The sequence below is a fragment of the Otolemur garnettii genome, unplaced genomic scaffold, assembly GCF_000181295.1.
Source record: "Otolemur garnettii isolate 467f Iridium unplaced genomic scaffold, OtoGar3 scaffold00014, whole genome shotgun sequence".
NCBI classification, from domain to species: domain Eukaryota; kingdom Metazoa; phylum Chordata; class Mammalia; order Primates; family Galagidae; genus Otolemur; species Otolemur garnettii.
In genome coordinates this window covers 2050198-2074988 of record NW_003852409.1, presented here as the reverse complement: position 1 = coordinate 2074988, position 24791 = coordinate 2050198, and the positions used below count along the sequence as shown (strand labels likewise).

Genomic DNA, 24791 nt, shown 5'->3' with positions numbered 1-24791 from the left:
ATCTGCAGCCTCCTCACCGGCCCCGGACTGCAGACCCCTTTGACCCATACTTCCAAACTGCAAAGCTCGTGGAGCCACCTTGTTTCCCTCTGCCCTCAGGAGAAGGTCCGATGCACTTCACCCGGCATAGGTCCTGCGTGCTCTGGACTCCTCCTCAGCCCTGTCTTTTGCTTCTTTCAAGCGGTTTGGCACAGTCACACTAAGCCTCTTTTTACAGCAAACAAGTCATGCTCTTTCTTGCCACTGGGACGGGAATACCCTAGAATGTCAGTCCAGGTGGCCAGCCCTGGATCAGAGAGCTGGGAGATGGCCTGGTTTGGAGGGTGCCTTGGAGGGAGGCTGAAGGCCGCTCCTGCCCGTACCAAATAGTGCAGAGATGCTCCAGCCTCTTCTGCTGCATGTTGCTCTGGGTCTGCAGCATGCCATCTACTTCCTTCTTCACAGCTGGAGGAGACTGGATATCCTCACTGGCCATGAAGTCTCTGGGCAGCCAGACATGTTGGCACCATGGAAAGGAGAGGATGGGCAGGGTGGGAGTGAGAGAAGAGGAAGCCCAGGGTGAGAGCAGTCAGAGCCCCAGCACCCTTTCCCTTATACCGCCCCCAGCCCCTTCCTCCCCAGGCTCTGCCTGCACACCAGGACTCTGGAGAAAGATGGGAAGATAGGGGGGCGGGGGAGAACAAAGGTGCTACTAGTAAAGCTCTGGCACTAATAGCACAGGACCAGCAGCCTCAAATCCAATGGGGGTCCTGATTGCCATCTGCCTACACATCCTCCCCAGTCTGAGCCTCAGTTCCTCTTCTGTAAAATGGAGCTAATGATAGTACCTTCCTCACATTTGAGGGCTCAGTAAGATAATGCAAGCATAGCCCTTAGCACTGTGCCTGTGGGGCTCACGAGAAATGCCTAGTAAATGTCAGCGAAATGCCATCACTGTGGACAATTTGGACTTAACAACTTCTCAGGCCCGGGCCCAAACAGGCACTTTCCCTACAGTATCTCACTGGATCACTGAAAACCCTGTCGCAGGTCCATTATGGTGTCTGATTTGCACAGGAAGAGACTCTGAATATTCAAGGGCTTGACTAAGGTCACATGGAAGGGCAAGGTGGAGCCAGGCCTCAGTACACGTTTCCTTCATCCCCAGCAAAATGCCACTTGGTGGAGGAAGTGTGAGATGGACTCCTCTTCCCCCTCCTACAGTGGGCAAAGATGCTCCTCAAGGGTGGGAAGTATGTGCCTGCAAGATGTCTAACTGAACATTCGCCTGGGTCCAGTGTCCACTGAGTTATAAGTCATAATAAAGCGTGGGCATTAGACAGATAATCAGACAATATATCCTGGGCTCAGAGAATGCTGACAAAATAATGTTCATGAATTTAGACGTAAAACAGCATATACCGCATGGGGTCTAAAAGAGCTTGGGAGAAAACATACAAAACTGTCAGAAGAGGGGGAGACTGCCTCCTCTAGCCCCCCGGGGTGGGGAAGGGCTGTGGGAGGCGTGGTTCGCCACAGACCTGAAACTTTGCAGCAAAGTCCCCTTCTTGAAATTCTTCCAGGCGTTCACCAGGCCCTGCCAGCGGCGGCGGCTGTTCAGCTCCTCCTGCAGGGTAGCCTCCATCAGGTTGACTAACAGTTGGGCCAGGGACCTCCGGTTGCCCAGCAGGGCATGGTTCATGACCTGTGGTCACAGGCAGGTAGGGCTATAGACAGGGTGGGAGCTCTTGAGTCAGAGCAAACCCCAGATAGAGAGGGAGGGTGGGAGGCTGGAGAGGGCCAGAGGACAGGCAGGCTGAGGGCTAAGTGGCAGTGGCAGAGGGTGAGGACGACCAGGGAGTCAGTACACACTCAAGGAAGCTGGCTAGCAGTTGTCTAGCAGAAGTAACCATGGACAGTGACAAGGGTCCTTCCCTGGAGGCTTAACCGTGGACTCTGACCACATAAGCTTCAACCCATCTCCGAGGCTACAGAGGATGCATTGTTAGAGGGTGAAAGGAGTGTAGCACTCGTTTACTCTTTTTAGTAATCTTCCCCCAAAGCATAGTGCTCATGCCATCAGGGACAGTCACATATAACTGTTGAAAGAACCAAGACCCAAGGACCAAATGAGGCCAGAGCTCTAGCATTCTTCCGGCTTCCCAGGGGTTCCCATGGGAACACAATTGGCAGGGGAGTAGGGACAATCCTTCATTGCGTGGCTCTGTTCTGCTCTTTAGCGTCCCAACTACCCTCACATGACAGTCACTTCTCCCATTCTCCCAGACACAGAAATTTCCACTGTACTCAATACTACTCTGAAATCAGTATATAATCACCCACACATTCATATATATGGTAAAACACAACTATAGTTCAGAAAGAAGGAGGGAAGAGGAGGGAGAGGGGAGAGGAGGGTGGACACTGGGAGGAGGGAGGATATTTGGGGGGACCTCTCCTAATGTGCATAATGCAATGATACATTTCAAATCTATTAAGAATAGAGTATAAATGTCTTACCACAACAAATAATTAAGCAAGGAGGCCGTTATGTTAATCAGTTAGATGTAATAATTCTACATTGTATATGAAATCAGCACATTATACCCCCTAAATGTATTAATGTACACAGCTATGATTTAACAAAGAAAAAAAAGAAATTTCTCCACAGGCCTCTGTGCACTTCCCAAAGCCTCCTAGGGGGGCAGCAGCACCTGGGGTGGGAGTGAGAACCCTGTCAAGATCAGTGGATAGAAAATCCAGTAACGCTTTTCAGTGGAGTCTGAGGTTTAATGTAGCTGCACTTCCTAGGAGGGGGTCATTGGCAAGTATTTCCTCAACCTCCAGATCCACAGCCATAGTATGAGGATAATGCTAAGGATTCCAAGAAATTAAATGAGATAAAGGCAGATAGAGCAAGTAGCAGATGCTAGTCGGTATACTGAGTGAAAGCAGCACAGGGAAGTGAAACATCGAAACCCACCTGGAACACTGAAACCCTAACTCTCCTTATGGATGAAATGTGTGCAATTTAGGAGCTATCTCCGATGGCAAAAGGGAGCTGAGCCCCTTTTATTATCCTCCCAACCAGTCCTGGCGGGTAGGTATTACAGACATCCTCAATTGATGATGGTTCCACTTAAGATGTTTTGACTTTAAAATGGATTCATAGAGGTATTAAATGCACTTTCACCTTATGGTATTTTCTACTTAAGATGGATTTGTTGGGAGGTGTCCCTATTGTAGGCCGAGGAGCACCTGTATCATCCTCATATCGTGGACCAAGGAGCTCCTGGCACTGGAACTGCGTCATTTTGGGAGCTTCCACATCTGGGCAGTGCTGAAGGTCTGTGCTCCCTCCCTGTCTGGGCTTTTTCCAGGACACACAGCAGAGACCTGGGCTGGGCCCATCTCACTGTGATTCTGAACAGTGTCCTCTTCTCAGCCTGCCATGCTATCAGCAGGCCCACTATCTGATACGCCCAGCTCTCTGCACAGACCAGGACACTCACAAAAGCAAAATGCACCTCCGAGCAGGCAAAAGAGAATCCTTTCTCACAATGGAGAGAGGTCAGACTTTACTCTGACATAGAGGACATCATGAATAACCTTGAACTTTGTATTTTCCACACCAAAGAAAGCAGCTGGGGGAGATTGGGGGTGTGGACAGGGGGAAGCAGTGGAGACACAGCCAAGGGTCAGGCATGGCTTAGCACCGGGCACTGACCACGGTGGGGAGAGAGACATGAAAAATCAGAAAACCAGTCAGTGAGGGTCACTTGTGAGAATGGAAACTGCCCTGAGACTGTGATGACCCCAAGATGACGACTCCATAACATCACACCTATTGCACTGCGTATAGTAGCTGAGGAACAGCCCAGTAGGTGCTTAGGAAATCAGTGCTTCAAATGTTGGCACTATGCTAGGTGTGCCTGGTTTCAGATGGCAGGGAAATATGAAATGAACTTGAGAGAGATTTCTATCGGAAATGCTCACAATAGCAAAGACTCTGATCCAACCTACGAGGCCCCCCTGAGTACTTGGAAATGTTACAGATGAGACACCAGCCTAGGGTACCCTGGGGTCCTGCACCTTCTTCCATGGGCTGAGCCCTAAATGGGAAAACCACTCACCATGGCTTCTTTATCTATCAGCCTGTTCACATCAGGCTGCATGAGGTAGGAAGTGTTCTCTATGATTCTCGCATACTTCTTCAACACGCTTTTTAGCTAGAAAAGGCAAGGTACCATAGTTAGCGACTCATTTCCTAAAGCACCAACAAGAAACAGAAGGATGCCCAATACACCCTGCAAGTGAAAAGCACCAAGGAACCCATCTGCAGCCAACTCACTTTGTTGGCTCGGGAGAACTCCAGGGAGTGCAGCTCTTTATCCAGCCCCTTGATCTTCTGCTTCTGGAGCCGGAATATCTTGGCCACCTTATCCCAGAGGTCCGATAGGGTCTATGCAGGGAAGTCTGGGTCAGACTGGGAGCTAGTGGGAGGGAGGGAAGGAGCAGTACCTGGATAGAGCCCAGCCATGAAGGGCCCCCTACCTGCATAGTGTAGTCCTCAAAGCTGGTGTCATCTTCCACCTTTCTGAAGAGATTGGTGATGTCTTCATTAGAGTTAGATAGTTTTTCCAAAAAAAGTCTCCCTGTCTCCAAAATTAGAGGTTCCATTTCCTGCAACAGGCCAGGAGGGTGATGGCCATGGCATCAAAGCCCCAGGAAGGAGAGAGCCCTCCCTGTGATGGGGAAGCACCAGGCATGGGACCATCTCAGAAATGAAGATGACTACCTAGACCTGAGGAGTAAAGGTTTACTAATTAACTCACAACCAGAGGACAGCAGCCAGGCCATACACCAAGCACTCTGGGCCCTCCTCTTGACTCACTTTATTCTCAGCATGGCCTGTGATGTAGGTTCTGATATCAGGCCTAGCCTGGGGGTAGTGTTCAATAAATACTAATTAAAGAGGCGGCCAAATGAAAGAATGCCAAGTTTACTCTAGATGAAGAAACTCCAGGTTCAGGAAGTTTGCTTGACCAAGGCCGTGGAGCTCATGGATAAGAGTCGAGCTGGTGTCCAGGTGGAACATACTGAGAAACAGAGACAGCCCCGGGAATCCAGGGTGGGACAACATGAGTGAAAAAAGATATGGGGCTAAGTGGGTGAATGGAAATCTGCACTCAGAGCAAACTGGATGGGCAAAGGCTGGTCTTGTTTCAGAAACATTCTGGGCACCAGTGTGTTTAGAGATGACATCTCTGGGGAGGAGTGAGAACTAAGTGTGGCCAAGTGCATAAGGGCCTGGCAGCATCGAGCTGTCACTGGGGTCACACCATTGGGCACTCCACGAACAGGACCGGGCAGGGCAGTCAAAGGCTGGGCTTTAACATCAGACCTGGAAGGAAGTTCTGACTTGGCCCCTGATGTGCCAAGTCAGGAGAGACTCCCTGGACCTCACTGCCAAATGGGTAATAATGGCACTTGATTTATAGGGCTCTTCCAAGAGTTACAGGGAGCCGTACTCATAGCAACCACTCAGAGAGCCACTCAGACATGGCTACGATTCCATCTATGTCTATATCTCAGCAAGCCACTGCGACCTCCTTGTTGAGGAGGAGGGAAAGAGGCTGGGTGCCTTGACAAAGCCGCCTTCAGAATGGTGTGGGAAGGGAGCAGGAGGGGAAAAAAAGGAAGCTCACCATCCCAATCTGCACAATCTCCTCCTCAAAGCTGGCCAGGGCGCTCTCATAGTTCCTTTTCTTGTAGTCTTCTCGCCCTTTAAGGGCGACAGTGTTTATCTTCTCAGGAACTGTGGAACAACAGCAGAGATGATGGGCCACTCTCACACCTCCCAGGAGAGGGGAGAACTCTCAGAAGGCTGTGCTGGCAGAGAGACCCTGCACACCAGGGCTTAAGTTCAGAAGGTAGACCCCAAAGCTAGGCTAGCATGGCAGGGGCTTAAGGAAATAAAAAGATGACAGTGGTCCATGAGTGCTATACAGAATGAGACCTTGGATATATGGTTACATGTATATGTAATTCATGTTTTTTGAAAGTCTTTTATAAGCACATAAGCAAATAATAATTGCTGACACATTTATGGAGCACCTCCCGCAGAGTAGGTATTGTTCTAATTCAGTTACTCCCCATGATGAGGCCCAGAGGCAGGTTCTCTTCCTGGCCTCATTTTACAAGTGAGGAGACTAGAGCGTGGGGGGTTAGAGAACCAAGTCAGTCAGTAGCTGAACAGGGATCTGGACCTGGGCCACCTGCTCTAGGCTCTGCTCTGCTGTCCCCTGTACCCAGGTGGGAAGCTGGATACCACGTGGGATATGAGGGAACAAGGAGTGCCATTGTAGAGGTAGGAGTTTTTCCTTTCTTGTTATCTCCTTCCTTTGTTTTTCTACAGTGAGTGTGTATTGCTTTTTTATCATACAGAAAAGGGGCCTCCATATTGGGATAAATCAAACCTGTACAGCGCAGTGTGAAGGAGGCAAATGTGGACTGAGAAATAAAGGAGCTGCAGGGAAGAGAGTGACATCCTGTCTTCAGCCGATTATTTGTCATTGGCCAACAGCCACTGTGCAGGCAGCCCCTGGGAGGAGACTGGGGAGGTGGCCCAGGTGGCTGAGCTGAGGAACACAGTGGGAGCTTCACAGGCTTCTTCAGAGTTGCTGCCGGAGACACGCCCCACCCCAGGCTATCCCTGTCCGGGCTGCCCAGAGGCTCACCCATAATGTCCGTGAGCCCATGCACTTCTCTGGCCGCAATGGTGCTCTCACTCTCTCGGATCTTTTCTTTGTGGGCTATTTCCTTTTCCCTGAGGCACAAGCAGAAGAGAGTAAAGCCCTACCCCACCTCACCAGACACCATCCAGGGCAGCTCTGACAAATGGGGGAGTCTCCAGGGGGTGCTGTGGGCAGCTATAATGGCCTGGCCCCGATTCCAGGGAACCGCAAAGCAGTGCGCAGGCTCCCAACAAATGCTGCCTGCACATCTCCTGCCAGCAGGTGCTGTGGCTTCCTGGATAAGAAGTTGTTGGGTATCCACCCTCAGGAAGTCTGCTGTGGCTCTGGTGGTACACCAAGGGTGGGAATGGGCCATGGTCTACCTGGGAAAACAGATCAGAAAGGCTTGAGGACCCTGAAGAGCCAGGCCGGGCTGCACTCCCAACACGAAACCTCATCGGCTCCTTCAGCAGCCCATCCTGCTAGGCAGCTGGGGTAACCCCATTTTCCAGGAAGGAAGGAGTAGGGGCTTAGAGGACCCACTGTATGAAGACAGTGGAGATGCTAAGAACCACCTTGTGACTCCAAGGTCCATGGGGTTTGGGTGAGGGAGTTTAGTAAAAGCTGGGATCCCAGGACAAACTATCTCAGCAGGTGGGCCAGAGGGGCGACCATGACATTAGCTTTGAAATATAAACTCATGAAGACACCATCTATGGGGCAAGCACCACAGAAATCCACAGTTCTCAATGACTGCTGCCATTCCTCAGGCCCTGTGTGTCTAGCACTTTCCAGCCAACTTCTCATTTAGTCCTATCTGTAGGCCCACCCAGAAGGAAAGGGGACTACAGGGACTGGGCTGTGGCTGATGGGGCCCAGGCCAACCATCTAGAGGTGGGTCTTTCAGGACTTGTCATTCTAAATGCCTCTGGCCCAGGGTAGCTAGTAGGAGCCCACAGGACAATGAGAACTGCTGTCAGCTCTGGCTTCTGGGCTGCTTGCCTGGGGAATTGGGGGCTTTGTTTACACTGTGGTCATCTACCCCCTACCCTAAGCTGGTCTCCACCCACCCAGGGGCCCCAGACTGGCCTTGGCTGGCTGAATTTCAAGCACCTGAACCCTATGATATGTGACCTAAGGAAGACTGGGTATCCTGGCCCTGCTGCTGGTTAGGCCAGTCTGGCCTCTGGTAGCCCCCCAGAGTGTCTAGAGGAGGCTGGCCCCCATGGCCAGGGCAGGCCTGAGAGCACTGACCCACAAAGGGGAGCAGAGAAAGAGGAACAGGAGTTCCAGGGACTGTGCTGTGTGGGGAGTCCCGGGGCCTGGAGCGCCCTATGGAGCACGGTTGACAGAACCCTTAGGTGGCCTCAGCAAGAGCAGCTGGGGTGGTTAAGAACTGGACTCCCAACAGCTGATGAGCAGTAGGGAGAGCAAAGACTTTTCTAAGACACCTGACCTCAATCAAGGAAAGGGTGGGGAGGCAGAGACAGGGTGTGATAGAAAGAGGACAGTGGCAGAGGCAGGCTCCCCTTTCTAGAGGGGAGAGGCCTGTGCACCAGAATGAGGTAGAGGTAGGAAGGGGCAGTGAGGTGGAGTTAGAGGAAGGGTTCCCTGTAGAGGGAGGTGGAGAAGGCTGGAGGGGCTGGGATAATGCCAGGAAGCCAAGGTGGCATCTGGCTTCCCCAGCCCTGGGAGATACTGATGCAGCCAGGAGAGCAGGAAGTCCAGCTTATGATCTCTTTTCCTCAGTAATAGGGGAGGACAGGGCAGGGACTGCAGTGGGAAGAGGTGCTGGGAGTGGATGGCAGGTCAGGAGAGCTGCTGTGAGGCTCCAGGCTGCCCAGAGGGTCCAGGTGCGCTGGGGGTGCTGCATCTGGGAGTGTCCCTCTCCCATGGGATGCAATTTTGTCTAGCTTTTATGGCTTGTGTAGGACTCAGAAAGCTGGGTGGGAGTTCTGCTGGGTAGGAAGAGGATGGGGACTGAGGAAGGTGAGCTAGTAGCCTTAGGCTGGTTGGGGGAAAGTGAAGGCAGCAGAGGCTGTGGGTTGAAGAGGGAGGTAGGAAGGGAAATACTTCTCAGGGGTAGGGAATAGTTAACCCAAGAGACTGAATATCAAGTTAGTGACCCCAGCCATTCGGGGTCAGCAGGGCCTACCAAGTCGCAAACACATCCCTGCTTCTGCCACAGGCCACAGGGAGCTGTGCTCTGTTTCTGCATCCAGCACAGAGCAGGGCTTGTCTGTCTATCCCAGGAAGTCAGCCCAGAACAGCACAGCACAGCACCTGCACCCCCCGTGAGAAGTGCCTTTCCAAAACACTGTCCTATGGGTCTAAGAGCTTCTGACCAATGCTGTATCTGGATATTGGGATGTTGGGTATTTCTAGGCTGAACCCTGGAGAAGAAGCGACCCCAGGAGCCACAGGGAGATGCTGGGAGACCTCCAGCCTGGATGAGAACAGGTCACACTGCCCTTCTAAGAGGTGGGCTGGAACTTAGACAGACCCCAGCTGCCTGTGCCTCTGGGGCATCAGGCAGGAAAATACAGGCTGGAGAATGCTGACCTCAAGTCTGGGCTTGGGTGGACCAGTGGATTTGCCCATCTGTAGGTAGTTAAGGGTACTGAGAAGTCTCTGGGGTGGTTTCCCTAGGAGAATTCAAAGGTCAGGTCAGGGCAGAGACCTGAACCCAGAACTGGGTCTGTCCCCCCACCCAAAGAGGATAAAAGGGACAACAAAGGCAGGTAGGGGAAGCCTGACTTCCCACCCCAGAGTCCCAGGTTAGTGAGGCGTTTACAGCTTGTGCAGACTCTAAAGAACCCAAGGAAAGTCCAGCTCCTGCTTTATGTTCCCAACAATCCTGGGAGAAAGATCCTTTTCTTTGCCTTTTTTCCCTAGCCAAGGGTCTGAGTTCAGCAAACTGAAATAGCATGCTTAGAAATCTCAAGTTTAGCTTCTGAACTTGGAGGTTCACAAGGAACTCCTGATCTCCTTGCCCCACCCCACCTGCTCCCACCTCAGGGAATGGTACCCCTACTGTACACCCAGCACTCTGGCCAGAGATCCAGAGTCCTGGGGGGCCTTCTCCTCCTATCAAGTCCATCACTGGGTCCTGTGGGTTCTGCCTCCAGAAGACACCAGAAGTCCACTCCTACTTTCCCTATTACAGCCAGGACAACTGCAGCAACCTCCTCCTTGGCCTCCCTGCCTCTTCTTGCAGTCCCCCAAATTCTGCACAGAGCTGCCCATGGGGCTTTAATAATGCAAATCAGCTACTCATGGCAGTAAACTCCAAAACACTGACTGGCCTGCAAGGCCTCCCCCAGTCCCATCTCCTGCCTTCTCTCCAGGCCCACTGACCTTCAGCTTCCAGGAACGGGCCAAGATTGTCCTTCTCTGAGCCTTGCCCTTATCCTTGTCCTCCCTCATACTCTGGTCTCAGCTAAGGCCCCTCCCAAGAGCTTTCCTGACTCCTGTCCCATAACCCCTGTCCTCTGAGTCAGAGCCTTCCCATCATTAGGGGGGACATGATTAGTTATTTCCTTTCAAGATGGATCCATGTGGGTGGGATCCCCTAGCCCAGTGCTTCTCGACCTTCCTAATGCTGTGACCCTTTAATACAGTTCCTCATGTTGTGGTGACCCCCAACCATAAAATTACTTTCGTTGCTAATTCATAACTGTAATTTTGCTACTGCTATGAATCATAATGTAAATATCTAATATGCAGGATGTATTTTCATTGTTACAAAGGGGTCGAGACCCACAGATAGAGAACTGCTGCCATAGCCAGTGCCTGGCCTTAGGCAACAATCAACAATCACTGGAGGAGGGAATGGGGAGAGAAAGAAGCTATCCTGCAAAGTAGATAGTGTATGATCACCTCCTTATTTTAGGGGAGATTTCATTCCTAGCCGGCACCCATCTTGTGGGAGGTTTTATTGAGTTTTTGGAGACTCTAAGGCACCCCAATCGTGTGTGTGTGTGTGGGGGAGGGTTTCTGGACAGCATGACTTGCCTGTAAAGAACAGGGTTTTCTGTGATCCAGTCATTGGGGAGGCTGTGCGCCCACTTCCGCTGCCGAGGAGTCATCATCTCTCCATTAGGAATCTCCGTCTTCTTCATCATGGGCATCTTACCACTCTTTAGGGTCACAGAATGCTCTGCAGCCCGCTGCCTGGCGACTGCCAGGGACTGGATTAGCTGTACCTGAATCCAGGGAAGACCAGGAGTGAGGAGGTGGCCAGAGCTGCTAGTTCCCGATTGCCCTCAGGCTGACTCTGCCTGTCTTAGGCAGACATCTGGGAACTTGCCACTAGTAAGATACTTTGCAGGGAACCCTTCAACCCCAGTGAGCACCCCCTGCAGGAGGGGTCTCCTCCTTCAACCCCAGTGAGCACCCCCTGCAGGAGAGGTCTCCTCCTCTATAGCAGTCATTAAACCCCTTCCAGGAAGACATTTTTTTTAAGAAACTTTAATGAAGACTAAGATGTACATCAACCTTATTAAAATTATATTTTTATAGTTATTTATTTATTTGAGATGGGATCTTGCTATATTGCCCAGGCTGGTCTCAAACTCCTGGGCTCAAAGCATCCTCCCACTTCAGCCTCCTGAGTAGCTGGAATGACAGGCATGTGTCATTGCACCTAGGTTTGACCTTTTTAGGAAAAAGATTTGGGAAAAGGAATGAACCAATAGCAGAGGATTGGTTGAATCAACATGGTATGTCCCTTAGATGGAATGTTAGACATTTACGAAAGATGATACTTACAAAGAATAAAAATTTTATAACATGAGGAAATGCTTATGAGATGATATGTAGTTAAATGTATCAATTTAAAACATAAAATAAAAATTATAACCAAAATTATACAGTATGATCTCTAAATTTTAGAAGCATAAAAAAATGACCTAGAAGAAGCATGCCAATCATTAAGAATGACCTATTGCTTACAGGGAACAGGATTGTCTGAGAAATTTAATTGTTTGTTTTTCATACTTCTTTTGTAATTTCCCAAGGTTCTACAGAGAGCATTATTTTAGACTCAAATTAGGAATGAAAATCTCTTTAAATAAGCAGTATAGAACTTCAAAGGATGTGTTCCTATTTGTGTGTTTCTTTTACAATCTCATTTTGTCTGCACAATGCTTTAGCAAGGACAGTTTCAACAATTAAAGAAGGCTTAACTTTAATACAGTTCTGGGAGCCCTAGATCAACAAGCAGGCAGCCACTAAGCATCCTGAAGTGTATGGATGCCTGTGGGCATAGGAATGGATATGTGAGATGCCATTAAAGAGAAAAAGCAGGTTTCAGATCATTAGTACAGAATAGAAACAATTTTTTAAATAGGAAAATTAGAGACACTTCTATGTGTGGGGAAAAGACACAGGGCGCCCAATTCTTCATCTAGGCTATTTCGGAGTAATTTAAAATTTTTAATTTAAGTTTTCTAATTTTCAAAAATAGACATTCTAATTCTGTATATGTACATTTAAAGAACCGATGAGAATTATTTTTAAAATAGAATAATGTCAAAGCCTTTATTTCATTAGATTCCCAGACCTGGAAGAGAAGGGACTGAGTTAGGAGGGATGAGGGAAGCAGAAATGCGGGGCAGAGAAAATGGGGGCAAGCGGCGGGCCTTACCTCTGCCTCGAAGATCTGCTGGTAGACATTTCCATTCTGAACCCGGGTCACCTTCCCCACCGACGACATCCTGGCAGCTGGCTGGAGGCTCTTGCAGCGAAGCGGTTGTCCGGGAGACGCGTCTGGAGTTTGGTCTCAATTCCTGCCTGGATCTCAAACCAATCCCAAGGGTTGGGAAATCAACGCCCGCCCCAAGCGCATGTCCTGGCACAATGACTACTGGCCCCAATGGTGGCACCCCACCCCACCCAAGCAGGACCCCCAAGGCAGAACCCTCTACTTCGGGGACAGCGGGACGCTCCCCAAGCCGGCTCAGGGTTACAATTTTAAACAAAACACAGAGGGAGGGAGACAGAAAGTTGATAAAACTAACCTCCGAGGAGACCCAAACTCTCGGGTGAGTTTGGTTGCCCCTGCAGCTCAGGGCGCAAATCCGAGAGGGACTTTGGGGACGCCAATAATACGGGATTATTGTTTGTGCTTCACTCTGCCAAATTCTTCTGGGAAAAGTCAGGACGCCCAAAGGGTCAGCTGGGATTGGAATCCCAACTCGAAGCTAAACTGGGGTCTAGGAGCCTACCCCACCTTCCAGGGAACACATGCAGGGAGGGTGAAGGGGCCAGAGGGAGTAGCCGGATTCTGGCCGCGCTCCTCCCGGGTCACCCAAGGACTCCTGGATGATCCCAGAGCCCAGAGGATTGTTGGGAGACCCTGCGCCCGGCCCGCCCGCACTCGGTCAGGCGCAAAGCACCTCTCAAGTCAGCAGGGACCAGTCCAGTAGCAACTACAGCCAGACACGCATGGTCGCCAAGGCAACACTGAGGGGCGGAGCCGCGATGGCCCCGCCCACGCTTGCCTTCCTAGGGAAGGCGAGTTGCTCTCAGCAATGGGAGCGCACTTGTGGAGTAGTAAAACTCTATCAACTGCCTCTTTAAATGCCAGTTTCTTCTCTGCACAAGGGAATACCTCAGGCTGTCAGAAACATCCAGAGATAACTGATGAGATACTTTATAGCGATTACATGAATTTGTTGATCATCTTGAGGAGAAACATCTTAGTAATGATAAATAGCAAAAATCAAAACACACACACACATACACACCCAAAAACAACCAAAAGGTAACACTGTAATATAAAAAGAAGAAATTACAAACGAGGACTAAATATTTGCAACTCATATTACCAAGCTCATATCCCCAATATATAACAGGCTCCTACAAATCCAAAGTAGAAAACTTGGCAAAAGATATTAACGCTCGATTAACAGAAAAAGAAATAGCAATTAACTTTAAATGGATGAAAACATGTTCAGGCTAAGTCATAATATGACAAAATTGTTGGATTCAAAAATTTGACAACATACTCCAAAGTGGTAGAGCCATGGGAAAGTGGTTTTCTCCTCTCTAGGCCCCTTGGGCCCAGTACCCTGTGGCCTGAATACACTGGGGGTAACCATGAGGTCTCAGGGAACATGGGGCACCAAAACCCAGCAGAGGTTGGTTGGGGGGGACCACATAGAGCCAACCTCAAGAGCAGACAGAGCCTTTGGTACATTGTACATGAACAAGCTCGGACAGTTAGGTGGGGCCTTGTAAGCCCATAAAAGCTGGGTGTTCATTTAAATTTCTGGTTTAGTGGGATTCTTGTGTCTCCTGAAGGAAGCACTCCTACATTTAAAACAAAGATTTCCAGAGAAGCAGAGTTTAAGGTCCCAGGGACATAAAACAAACATTATGCTTGTAGCTCACTAGCAGTAATGATGGTAATAGTGAATGCTGTCATTCCCATTGCCACTTTACATTTCCACTAGTGAATCCCAGCTAAGGGAAAAACAGTACCATATGATGTATGATGATTTAGAGTATGTACAGCTTCCTGGAGAGCATTGCCCCAGGCCTGAAAGGTACTGCCACCTAGTGTAGCAGCTCGTAAGCCATGGCTAGGAGGAGTGAGAGTTATAAGAAAACACCTGTATGGCTCAATAATGGAACGCCTTGGTGAAAAGGCATGGGGAGGGAGTTAGGTCTCCCAACAAGCATCAGAGAGCTCCCGAGATGAGAGCATTAGTGAATTGACAGTCTCTATACCTGTGGTATTGAGAAGCACAAGATCAGCCCTATATCAGGCTGGAGGAGAAGGCAGTCAGGAGTTCGCATTCTATCACCGACCCGCTTACTCTGACTCTGTCTCCTCTCCTGCCTGCGGAACACCAGCACGGCATCTCTCTGCTGAAGCTTACTAAGCTCTGCTAAAGACTAAGATCTATTCTAAGACTACTTCACCCCAAAGACTCTCTCTCTCTCCCTTCTGCTAAGGTAAATAGCCCTCAGGCACCTAAGAGCAATTGTTCCTGAGCAAGGTAGCATAGCAGTCCATGTCTGGAACCTAGATAAGCCAGGGCCAGAGACCAACCAGTCCTGGACCCTGACCAGTGGCAAAGACAACCTAGGTGACATAACCATTGAGTTTTCAAAAGCCTTAGGATGGTGGAGAATGTGGTAAGATCAGTGAGTGCCATGGACATGGGCTCCATTTCATTTGCCATCGTGTGTGTTCCTTGGCCAGAGGCAATGCTGGGAATTTCATGACAATGGCTAGGTCTCTGTGAGTTTACAGGTGGTAAGCACAGAAGCATTATATGCAGTGAAAGCAAACTGCTCCCTGGAAGAGCAAAATGCTGCCTCTTTCATGGTAGAAGTCATGCAGCGCACCCTCTCTGTAGCTGCGCAATCATCCTGGAGAATGGTGCCATATGGGGGGGACTCTGTCTTGGTTTCTGCTGCAGAAGTTTGGGTGCTTAGCAGTGGTGGAGGCCAGGTCAGTCCTTATGCCTGGAAGTCCATGTTACTGACCCAAGCAGAGCCTCCATCCCTGCCATTGTGGCCATTTGTTCATGAGCCCCATGAGTATTGACAGGAGTGGCTGGGAAAAGAGGCCAACTGGTACCTACAGAATGGCTCATCTTATACAAGTGATTATTAAGCTCCTCCTCTGTGAGGTCACTCTTTGACAAGCATTCACATGGAACACAGATGTGTTCACCATTTTTTTGCCCATTCAGAAAGGTCTGTGCATGTACTTCTTCCTCACACCTCCTTGTTACCAATTTTATAATCACGTTCTCTCCAAGTTCCTGATCATGCAGTCAACTCATTGCTCCATGAATTGGAATAGTCATGTCTCTGGCCATTTTCCTTCCAAGGAAAATGGGCAGCCATATGCAATGCTCAAAGTTCTTCCCACTCAGAGGGTGTGTCTTCTGTTTTCTGGTAAGGATGTCCCACAAAGGCACTACAGTACTGCAGCTGTCCCTTTATGGTAGGGCCTACACATCATGTGGAGCCATAAACACTAGACCCAGGTTTTCTTTTCTTCAGTCAACTGATGACCCACAAAGTCATAGGTGTGATCTGGAAGAACAGTGATACAGCAAGAGTGGAGACATGGACATTTGGGCCATATCATCAGGTAACTTAACTGTACCACCAGGGTCTGCTGTGCCTGTCCTCATATATGCCATATCCATCTGAGGATAGACTGCTGCTGTGCACAACAAACCTCATGGCTTGGTGGGTAAGGTAACTCCCAGTTCATGGTGAGCAACCAAGTTGCCCAGAGTTAAATATTCAGTGCCTACTGAGGCCCAGTAGTGGGCCAAAAGCTGCTTCTCAAAAGGAGGGTAGTTATCTGCAGGGGATGGCAGGGTTTGGCTTCAAAATCTTGTGTTGGCAATGTGAGTCACCTATAAGGTCCTGTAACAGCCCTTAACAACTCCAGATGCCACTGACACTTCAAGCACTATTGGGTCTACTGGTTTACACGCCAGTGGCAGAACAGCTGACATGGGAGCCTGGACCTCTTGCAGAACCTTCTCCTCTTCTGGGGCCCACGTGAAATCAGCACCATTGTGATCACTCTCTATATGAACTGGAGTAATGCGCTGAAATCAGGAATATGTTGTCTCCAAATACAAAGTGCGCTGCTTTTTAGTGCAATGCCTCTTTTTAGGAAGAGTCAGGGGCAACCATTTATCCTTCACCTCAAAAGTCATATCTCAACATGCTCCACACCACCAAATTCCTAGGAATTTCACTGGGGTGGGAAGATCCTCAATTTTCATCAGATTTATTCCCCACCTCTGACATTCTGATGTTTTAACAAAAGGACTACTAAAGACTTTATCAAGAAGAATAGTGCTTCTCATTGCTCACTGTGTCTAATCAGTATAATGTCTTCAAGGTAATACAACACTTTTGTGCCTTGCGGAAGGGCAGAGCAAACAAGGTCCCTGTGAACTAAAATAATGACATCAGGTAGGAGAGTTGAAATACCCCAAGATAGTGTTTTGCTGGCCTTTCCAATGGAAAGCAAACTGGTCCTGGTGTTCTTTCTAACAGGCACTGAGAAAAAAAACATTTTCCAGATCAATAGCTGCATAGATACCAGGGCAGGGATCAATTTGCTCAAATACAAAACAACATCGGGTATACCAGCTGCAAATAGAGTCCCCACCTGCTCATCTGTATGATAATCCACCACCATTCTCTAAGACCCATCTGTTTTCTGCACAGGCCAAAAGATGAGCTGAATGGATATGTGGTAGGATTCAGCACCCCTGCATCCTTCATGTCCCTGATGGTGCTGCAAATCTCTGCAGTCCCTCCAGGAAGGTAGCATTGCTCTTGGTTTACTCTTTTCCTAGGTAAAGGTAATTCTGGTGGCTTCCACTTGGCTTTGCTACTATAGTAGCCTTTATTCCACAGGGTCAGGGAACCTATGTGGGGATGGTGCCAGTTGCTAAGCCCGTCTATTCCAATTATGCATCTTGGAATCTGGGGGGAAAAACGCGAGTGGTTTCAGGAACCCACTAGACCAGTGATTCTCTACTTTTCTAATGCTGCAACCCTTTAATACATTTTCTGTGGGTCACAACCCACAGATTGAGAACCACTGCGCTAGACCTATTATGAAATAGGCCTGAGCTAAACTCTGTGATCACCTGAACTCCATAAGCCCCTATTCTGACTGGTGGAACATAGTAACATTTTTAGTCTCCTGAGTTTGTGTCAGTTCAGAACTGGTGTCCAATAATCCTTGAAACTCTGATTATTTCCTTTTCTCCAATGTATAACCACTGTGGTAAAAAGGTGGTAGGCCCCTTTGGGGAATGCTGGGGGAAAGGTTAACAGTACAATTTTTTTGTGTGGTGTATCTAGGTCCTTTCTCAAGGAGACTCATCCTCCTCTTCATTCAAGGTGTTCTGTGTATAAAAATGGCTCAAGCCTGGGAATTGAAGGACCAGGATAGTCTATTTTGAAGATTCAAGTTAGAGTTTTGTACACTTGACCTAGAACTATTCAATGCATATAGATCAAGTCAAAGTGACTAGACTGGACCTATTTCTCCTCTAGATACACCATGATCAACTAGCTAAAACCACAGGTCTCTGTAGATTAGACAATTCTAATTAGTGCTTTGACTCCACTATACAATATTATAACTGTGCCCACTTTGTCTCTGAGGATTAAGTGCCATTGTCCCTGTCATCTCTTGGATCTAATTGACCCCATTGCATATAAGAATCCCAGTCCAGTGACAGCAGTTCCCATTGTAATTTCTAACCTACAGAGAAGAGAAACTATAGAGCATCTTCAAAGATTGTAAGGCCCCCTCATGAACTTATCACTCACAGTTGTGGTGAAGGATTTATCTTCTGCAACAGTGGGTGGGAAGGGAGCAAGTCATCATGATCAATCCACTCTAACATTCCAATCTCACTAAGCCTGTGGATACCCTCTACGCACACCAAGGCAGTTCAACTGCATTTAGTGTGGACCACTTCTGGCCCATGTTTCATCTAAACAGCTGTTAGAGTCCTTTGTAAGTCCTGGAAATACAGCCGTGACTTGTACATAACAATAAGTACAACCTGATCCAACTTTGTCTTCCTTCCACCATTATCACACACCCTTAATGTCCTTTTCCATACAATTCCCCCAGATTTCTGTCTGTATAAATTGGGAACAGTCTGCAGTGATTTGGAGTACAGCATACTTTCTCATAGATCCCACTTTGTAACTCACTATTTAGGGCCTGACAGTCTGTAAGTTTACTGATAAAGCTCAAAGCAAAGAGGGCTAGTGGGTGTATGTCCCAAGTAAAGTCAATAGTGCCTATTTCTCTTAACATATTTTATGGCTACCTCATTTTGATCCCGGAAAACAAGAGACCTAGTGACCCTGAAATAAGGTTTCTTCATGATGTCTCCATCTAGCATGATCTCCAAACTCCCAGTACACAGAACTTCAGAGCTGGCATGCCTTGCCTTTCACCCAGCACATGGGAGAAATGCCCCACATCACATCTGCAGATTCCAGCCCATTGCCCCTTCTTCTGAGAAGCCTTCTTTAACTTTACACAGGCAGAATTAGTAGTTTCCTTTTCCAGGTTCCTATTTCTCCTCTAGATACACTATAATCAACTAGCTAAAACCACAGGTCTCTGTAGATTAGACGATTCTGATTAGTGCTTTGACTCCACTATATAATATTATAACTGTGCCTACCTTGTCTGTCCCAGACAACTTTGTACAAGCCCATGTTACATGTAGAGGGTTAGATCACTGAAAGCTGTTCACACGTTAGCCTCTCCATTTCGCCATGGGCTTCCCACGGATATTAACTTAATACTCATTCAAACCATGATGATTGATTTAGGTAAGCGAATTCATTGTCAAAAGATTTCTTCATTTTTGCCTCATTATTTTATTTATTCCAATATTCTGTTATATTTCAGATGTGTGCTCGGCAATGGTGAACAAAACCTAGGAAGTTGTCTTTCTTCATGGAGCTGATACCTAATTGAGGGGCCAGTAGATATTAATCAGATCATTCACAAAGAGTTATGGCAAATAACAGTAACTAATATTTATTGAGAGTTGAGGATATGTCAGACACTAGCTTAGGATGTTTATATGTATGAACTAAGTTTTTAAGTTTCTACAAGCAGAATGGCAAGTCTTAGTTATGGAGATTAGGCTAAAAGAGACAACATCGGCAAAGACACCTCGCAATAGGACTGGGTTTATAAGACATGTTTAATTATCAGCCAAATTAAAATTACTCTGGTGTCTGTGTGACTTGATGCAAATGAATAACACCTACTCAGTCAGTTTGCACTGGGGAGGCCAACACAGCAGGTACTCCACAAGGAGCAACAAGGGTGCGGCCCCCTCCAACATTCTTCACTGGCCTTTATTAAAATCTCAGGCAGCATAGTGCAAAGCTTCAAAGAGAGAGTAAAGGTTAAAAAACAAGTAGTTTTCTTTAACTGCAGGATTGAACTCCTAACACATCTGTTTACCACACTTCTGTCTTGCTCTAATCTCATCACTGCTAATATATGACTTAGGGCTGGGACAGTATGCTGTGTCTAGCGAGTATCGTTTTTAGTACTCATGGCCAGCAGTGATTCTTGGATTTTGCCCAGATCACTCGGTGCACTTCTAACCCTATGCTCTATTCTACACTCTGGGATTCATGAGGAGGCTAGAGAGTCCCCTCTGCCCTGTTGATGAGCCCTTATAACACTTGCACAGGCCTCATCAGGAATTTTGGACAGATTTTGCATAGGTTCTGGGACAGGTCCTTATGCTTCAGCATGAAAAATTTGGGTAAGTACTTGGCCCTACACAGGGTCAAATATCCAAGCATCCCACCTGGGATTCGGGTCTCTCCAGAACGCTGAACCTCCACCTGCCACATAGTTCTCCCTCCCCAAACATCTTGGGGTTCATCCACTCACATAACTTTGTTCTTGTTGTTCCCCACCCAGAATGCCTGTCTACCCTGTGTGCAATCTTGGACAAGTGGCTTTCCCAGTCACCCAACCCTTGTCAGAGAGAACCTCTGTGTCTCTTTTGTGACCAAGGCCCAGGTCAGCTCTGCCCATTCCCATACCAGGGGCCTGGGAGAGAGAGCTCAAGGTGTGCCTGCTTGTCCTATCAGACTGGGGGCTGGGATCATGCAGTTCCACCTTGCCTACCTACTATACAGTCAAGAAAGAAGAAAGCAGTGAGGACCCTGTAGGACTGAAAGCTATACTCGGTGCCAGAGAAAAGAGGACCTAATGGTTAGACTTTTCTGATGCAGACATTTTACCACCTTCCTCAGTGGTACAGAGTTCTGCCTTGTATGTAAACTAAGTGGTTCTTAACATGTGCCTCCCCAAGGCTACTGACCTACAATGGAGACTGGAAGTCATTAATGGGCAAAGTTTGTTCAACAGACATTTCTTTAGTTTTTGATGGATTTTACCAGAGAAGTGAAACAATCCTGAGACTTCATCCCTCAGCCCAGGTGACCATCCCATGAATAGACAATGTTCTCTGCCATCTCTGTGGACAGGGCTGCACCATCCCATCTCATTGTAGGGGTAGCTGTTGGCTAGACTTAGCTCTTAGTCTTCTCTGGGAGGCAGACATCCTGGTCCGGCCTTGGAGCAGATGTTGGGGGCTGGTGTCAGCACTCTGAGCAATTTAGCAGAATCTGGGTAAACTCCTGGGACCCATGCCCTGATTTTGGTTTTCTGAGTGTGATGAGTCTGGGATTTTTCATCAGGGTCTGCAGCAGAAGCCACCTTGTCCTGGACCTGGCTGAGATGCGTGGACCTAAGAGAGGATTAGAGCAGACAGACTGGAGGGGAATCAGGGAGGGGGCAGCTTGCCTCTGCTGTTCTCCAAGGCCTTGGGAAGAGCTGCCTGGAAGGCATGAGGTGTGGCAGAAGGAGCTGGACTCCTGGGAAGGTGAGGGAGGTTGGAGGGATGTGAGTTTTCCCTAGGACCTGGGTGTCCACCCATAGTGGGAAGAGCAGTGAACACGGTCTGCACCCCGAAGACAGAAGAGCGCCTCGGAGAGCTTGTGGTGAGCAGCAGGGCAGAATACTCAGAACTTAGGCCAGGGCAAGTATCACATAGCCTGGGACTCGGGTTGGAGTCTCAAACAACTGGGAAATAGAGGACTCTGCTAACAGAACCAGAACTCATTCCTGGGCTAGGGAGGAGGCTGGGTAGCAGGACAAGGACCCAAGGCCTGAGCAGGTCACCCAGCCAAGCTGACTAAGAGCTAAGCCTCCTAAGCTCCCCAGTAGAAGGGCATCTGGTCATGGAGTATGGAGAAAGGGTGGCAGGAAAAATGGAACCTGGGGCATCTCAGAGACCCCAGGGAACCTAAGGGTGTATATTTTCTGCCATCTAAACCCAGTGTAGGTTCAGACAGTCTTTACCTGCGGATGGATTTAGGTACTTGATGGCCTGCTGCAGCTTCCTCTCCCTGTGGTCTGTGATCAGGATGTGACAAAAGCTGACAAGCACGGGGTTGGTGTGATAATGGTCCACATAGAGCATGCCGATCCATGCGCTGAACCCTGAAATCCAGAGGCCGGTCAAGCCAGGCAGCTCTGCCTGACCCACCTGGTTTGTACTTTATAATATAACTGCAGAGCCAGTTTGTTCCCCAGTGATCCCTGAGTCTCTGCCAAGCATCTGGAAAGATTCTCAGAAATCATATTCTAATCTGTTCATATTATGGGGAACTCAAAGCTCCCAGGAGCTGGGAGCAGCCCTGACGAATACTGAGAAGGCATCAGTACATTTATTGGATGGTGAGTGAAGGATGATTGTGAGCCAGAGGTAGAAAGAAAACTACTCTCACTTCCTCACAAAGGGCTTTGATTTTGGAGTATTTCAACTGAACAGAATATTTTCTTAACAAAGTTTGCAACTAACAATGCTAATAATTCTGAGATGTGTTCTTTCTCAAAATAGTCAGATCCGTACACTCCTAAATTAATCTGTTTAGATAGACTTCTGCTACCTCTGACAGCCCTCCTGTACGGCCTGTAGGCATTTAATAGCCTTAAACTTCCTTCTGAGCAGTGGGCAGCATACGTTTTATGGCCTCCATCAGAAGATAAGCTCTGAGCATAAGCCAAGGGTGTGAGCGCCAGGCCTGGTAGCTGCCACAGGGTGCGAGACTGGCCTGCCCCTGAAGGTGTGGACGCTCACCCATGTCTGCTGCCTCGTAGCCGCTCTGCATGATGGTCCTGTCAATGCGTGCGATGAGCCACGTGCCCAGGATGCAGCTGATGAACAGCCTGGAGAGGCAGGCGCCCAGGCCCAGCAGCACGTTGTAGAAGAACAGGAAATAGTTGAAGTTGTGGAACGCTCTCCTGCAGACAGAAGCTAGCTGAGACAGCCCCCTTCACTAGGGCCAGGTGCCCAGGCAGGTGGGATCTGGAATCAAATCTTGCAACTTCCAGTTCATAGCTTTGCAACCTCACTCCATAAGGGGAGCCAATGCTCCCAGTCACAGCACTGGTGTAAGGACTGGCGCAGGCCCAGCATGGAGGACACTGAGCACAGTGTAGGCCAGGGGTTTGTGGGGACTCTGTTTCATTGATGCATGGGGTTTGAGGAACCCCACAGGATAAGAAATCTCATGGGGCTGCAGTTGGTTCAGTGGCCATACAGAGGAAGGTAGCTTTCCCACTGTTGCAAAAGGGGCCTGCTCACAGTTGGAGCTGTTCTAAAGTCTTCCAGACGAAACTTCCCGAAGGATCACCTGATCGTGTGGTTTCCTGTTGCCTCTAGGATAAAGCCCACACTGTGCATGCTGAGTTCCAGGGCCCCTCTGAGAAAGGGGCTTTCTGGTCTTGTCACTTTGTGTCACCTCCCCTTAGTGTCTAAGGCCACTGCATGACAGCTATTTGAGATTCTCACTTTTTTCCTGACTCACTCTGTCCTTTTGTGGCTACCAGTCTTCATCCTTGCTGTGCTGGCCTTCAGCCATGCCTTTGCCTCCTTTCTACAGGCAGAAATCCTACTATCCTCTGATCTCAGCCCAAGTGTCCCATACAAGGTGAAACCAATATCCTCACCTCTCCTCCACCACCCTGTCCCTCTTCCTCCATTGTTCAGGTTTCTCTTGTAACCCTTTTGCACCCTCCAGAGTCCTCTGTCCTTATTGTCTACCTGTCTGTCTGTTCCAGTGCACTGAGCATCTCACAGGCAGGTTGTATTGGGATTATCTCTTTACCTCATTGTTGGTCCCTCAATGAGCAGATGGCTTTAAATGAATGAATTAGAAAGGATGTGCCAAGCACTATTGTTCCAAGTTCATTTTTTAACACGTTTCACCCCTACAACACCTCTTTGAGGTATGCACAATTAATTGTAAATGGGAAAACTGAGCTTTATAAGTGTTCAGGAAGCTCCCACAAGGTCACACAGATCAGCGAACAGAGCCAGGACCTGGCCCATACAGTCTGATCCCAGGGCCCACCACTGGCCCACTGTGTCACACCCTTGTAGAAAGTGGAGAGCTGCCCAGGAACCCACCAAGATGAAGGGGAAGGGCTGGAAGACCACCAAAGCCAAAGCCATACAATCCCCTAGTTCCCTCCCTCACCCTCACCTGTTGTTCAGAGCCAAGGGTTTCTGCTTATCAGCTGTGGCCAGCTTGGGCTGGAGAAAGAAGCTGGCAGCGATCCTCTCCTGCACGACCATGAGACCCACGACAATGGATATGGTGAGGCTGAAACATGAGTAGGACTGTCCAGAGGTGGCCTTTCCACTCCTCCAGACCCTTCTCCAATGTTCAGCGACAGAGAGGTGAGAGGTGCTGACACTCAGCCAACAGTGGGAGCACAAGCTTTGGTTTGTGTTCACTGAGCATTCCCACCCCCACTACGCGGGTAAGAAAACTGAGGCTCACAGAAGAGAGGTGACGTTCCTGAAACCACAAGGAAGTAAAATCCTGGAGTAAATCCATTACTCAAGGATTTCCTTGCGGTTATATTTCATCAGAGTGGCAGCTAGGCGAGTGGTTTAACAAGTTGAGCAAAGAAAGGAATGGGTGTTTTAAAAAAAAAAAAAACAACCTGACAAGGCTATGAGAGAGTGGAAAGGACCAGGATGTGCCCCCAATCACAGATCCTGAGTCTCCCCCACTCCTTGGACAAAACTCTCAGTCTCCCTGTGCCTCTGTTCCCTGGTCTGCAGAAGGGAGGGCAGCACAGGCACCATGTGCACGGGCCTGATGGCAAAAGGCACACAGTAACTGCTCAGGAACTCCAGCATTCACTGTCTCCAGGTGTGTAAGCAGAGGCCCAGAAATGGTAAATAACTTACCCTGAGTCACACAGGAGACCCAAAAGCTTACCCGGGTTCCCTGCTTCCTTCCATCATCCCATCTTGCCTCTCGATTTAACTCCCCACACCTCAACTTTCCTGGCTGGAAAATGGACATATGTGTATCCTGCACACACACAGTTGTGAGGACAGCATGGAACGGAGAGAAAGGCAGCCTTTTGTAAACTGTTAAGTTTCCCTTCCCTGCTAGTTGCTATGATGACCCATCCCTGGATCAGAG

General features: G+C 48.7%; 1 protein-coding gene across 1 annotated transcript in view; it reads right to left on the bottom strand.

Annotated features, from left to right (window-relative positions):
- The window catches only part of CCDC180 (coiled-coil domain containing 180), an 81579-nt gene that overhangs the window by 55818 nt on the left and 970 nt on the right, over nucleotides 1-24791 (bottom strand). The window contains 13 exon segments of the mRNA XM_023510544.1: nucleotides 363-482; nucleotides 1521-1684; nucleotides 4113-4208; nucleotides 4331-4441; nucleotides 4534-4662; nucleotides 5688-5797; nucleotides 6720-6808; nucleotides 10731-10921; nucleotides 12364-12497; nucleotides 12944-12948; nucleotides 20890-21031; nucleotides 21646-21786; nucleotides 22427-22590. Of these exon segments, the coding sequence (XP_023366312.1) occupies nucleotides 363-482; nucleotides 1521-1684; nucleotides 4113-4208; nucleotides 4331-4441; nucleotides 4534-4662; nucleotides 5688-5797; nucleotides 6720-6808; nucleotides 10731-10921; nucleotides 12364-12497; nucleotides 12944-12948; nucleotides 20890-21031; nucleotides 21646-21786; nucleotides 22427-22590 (1596 nt within the window).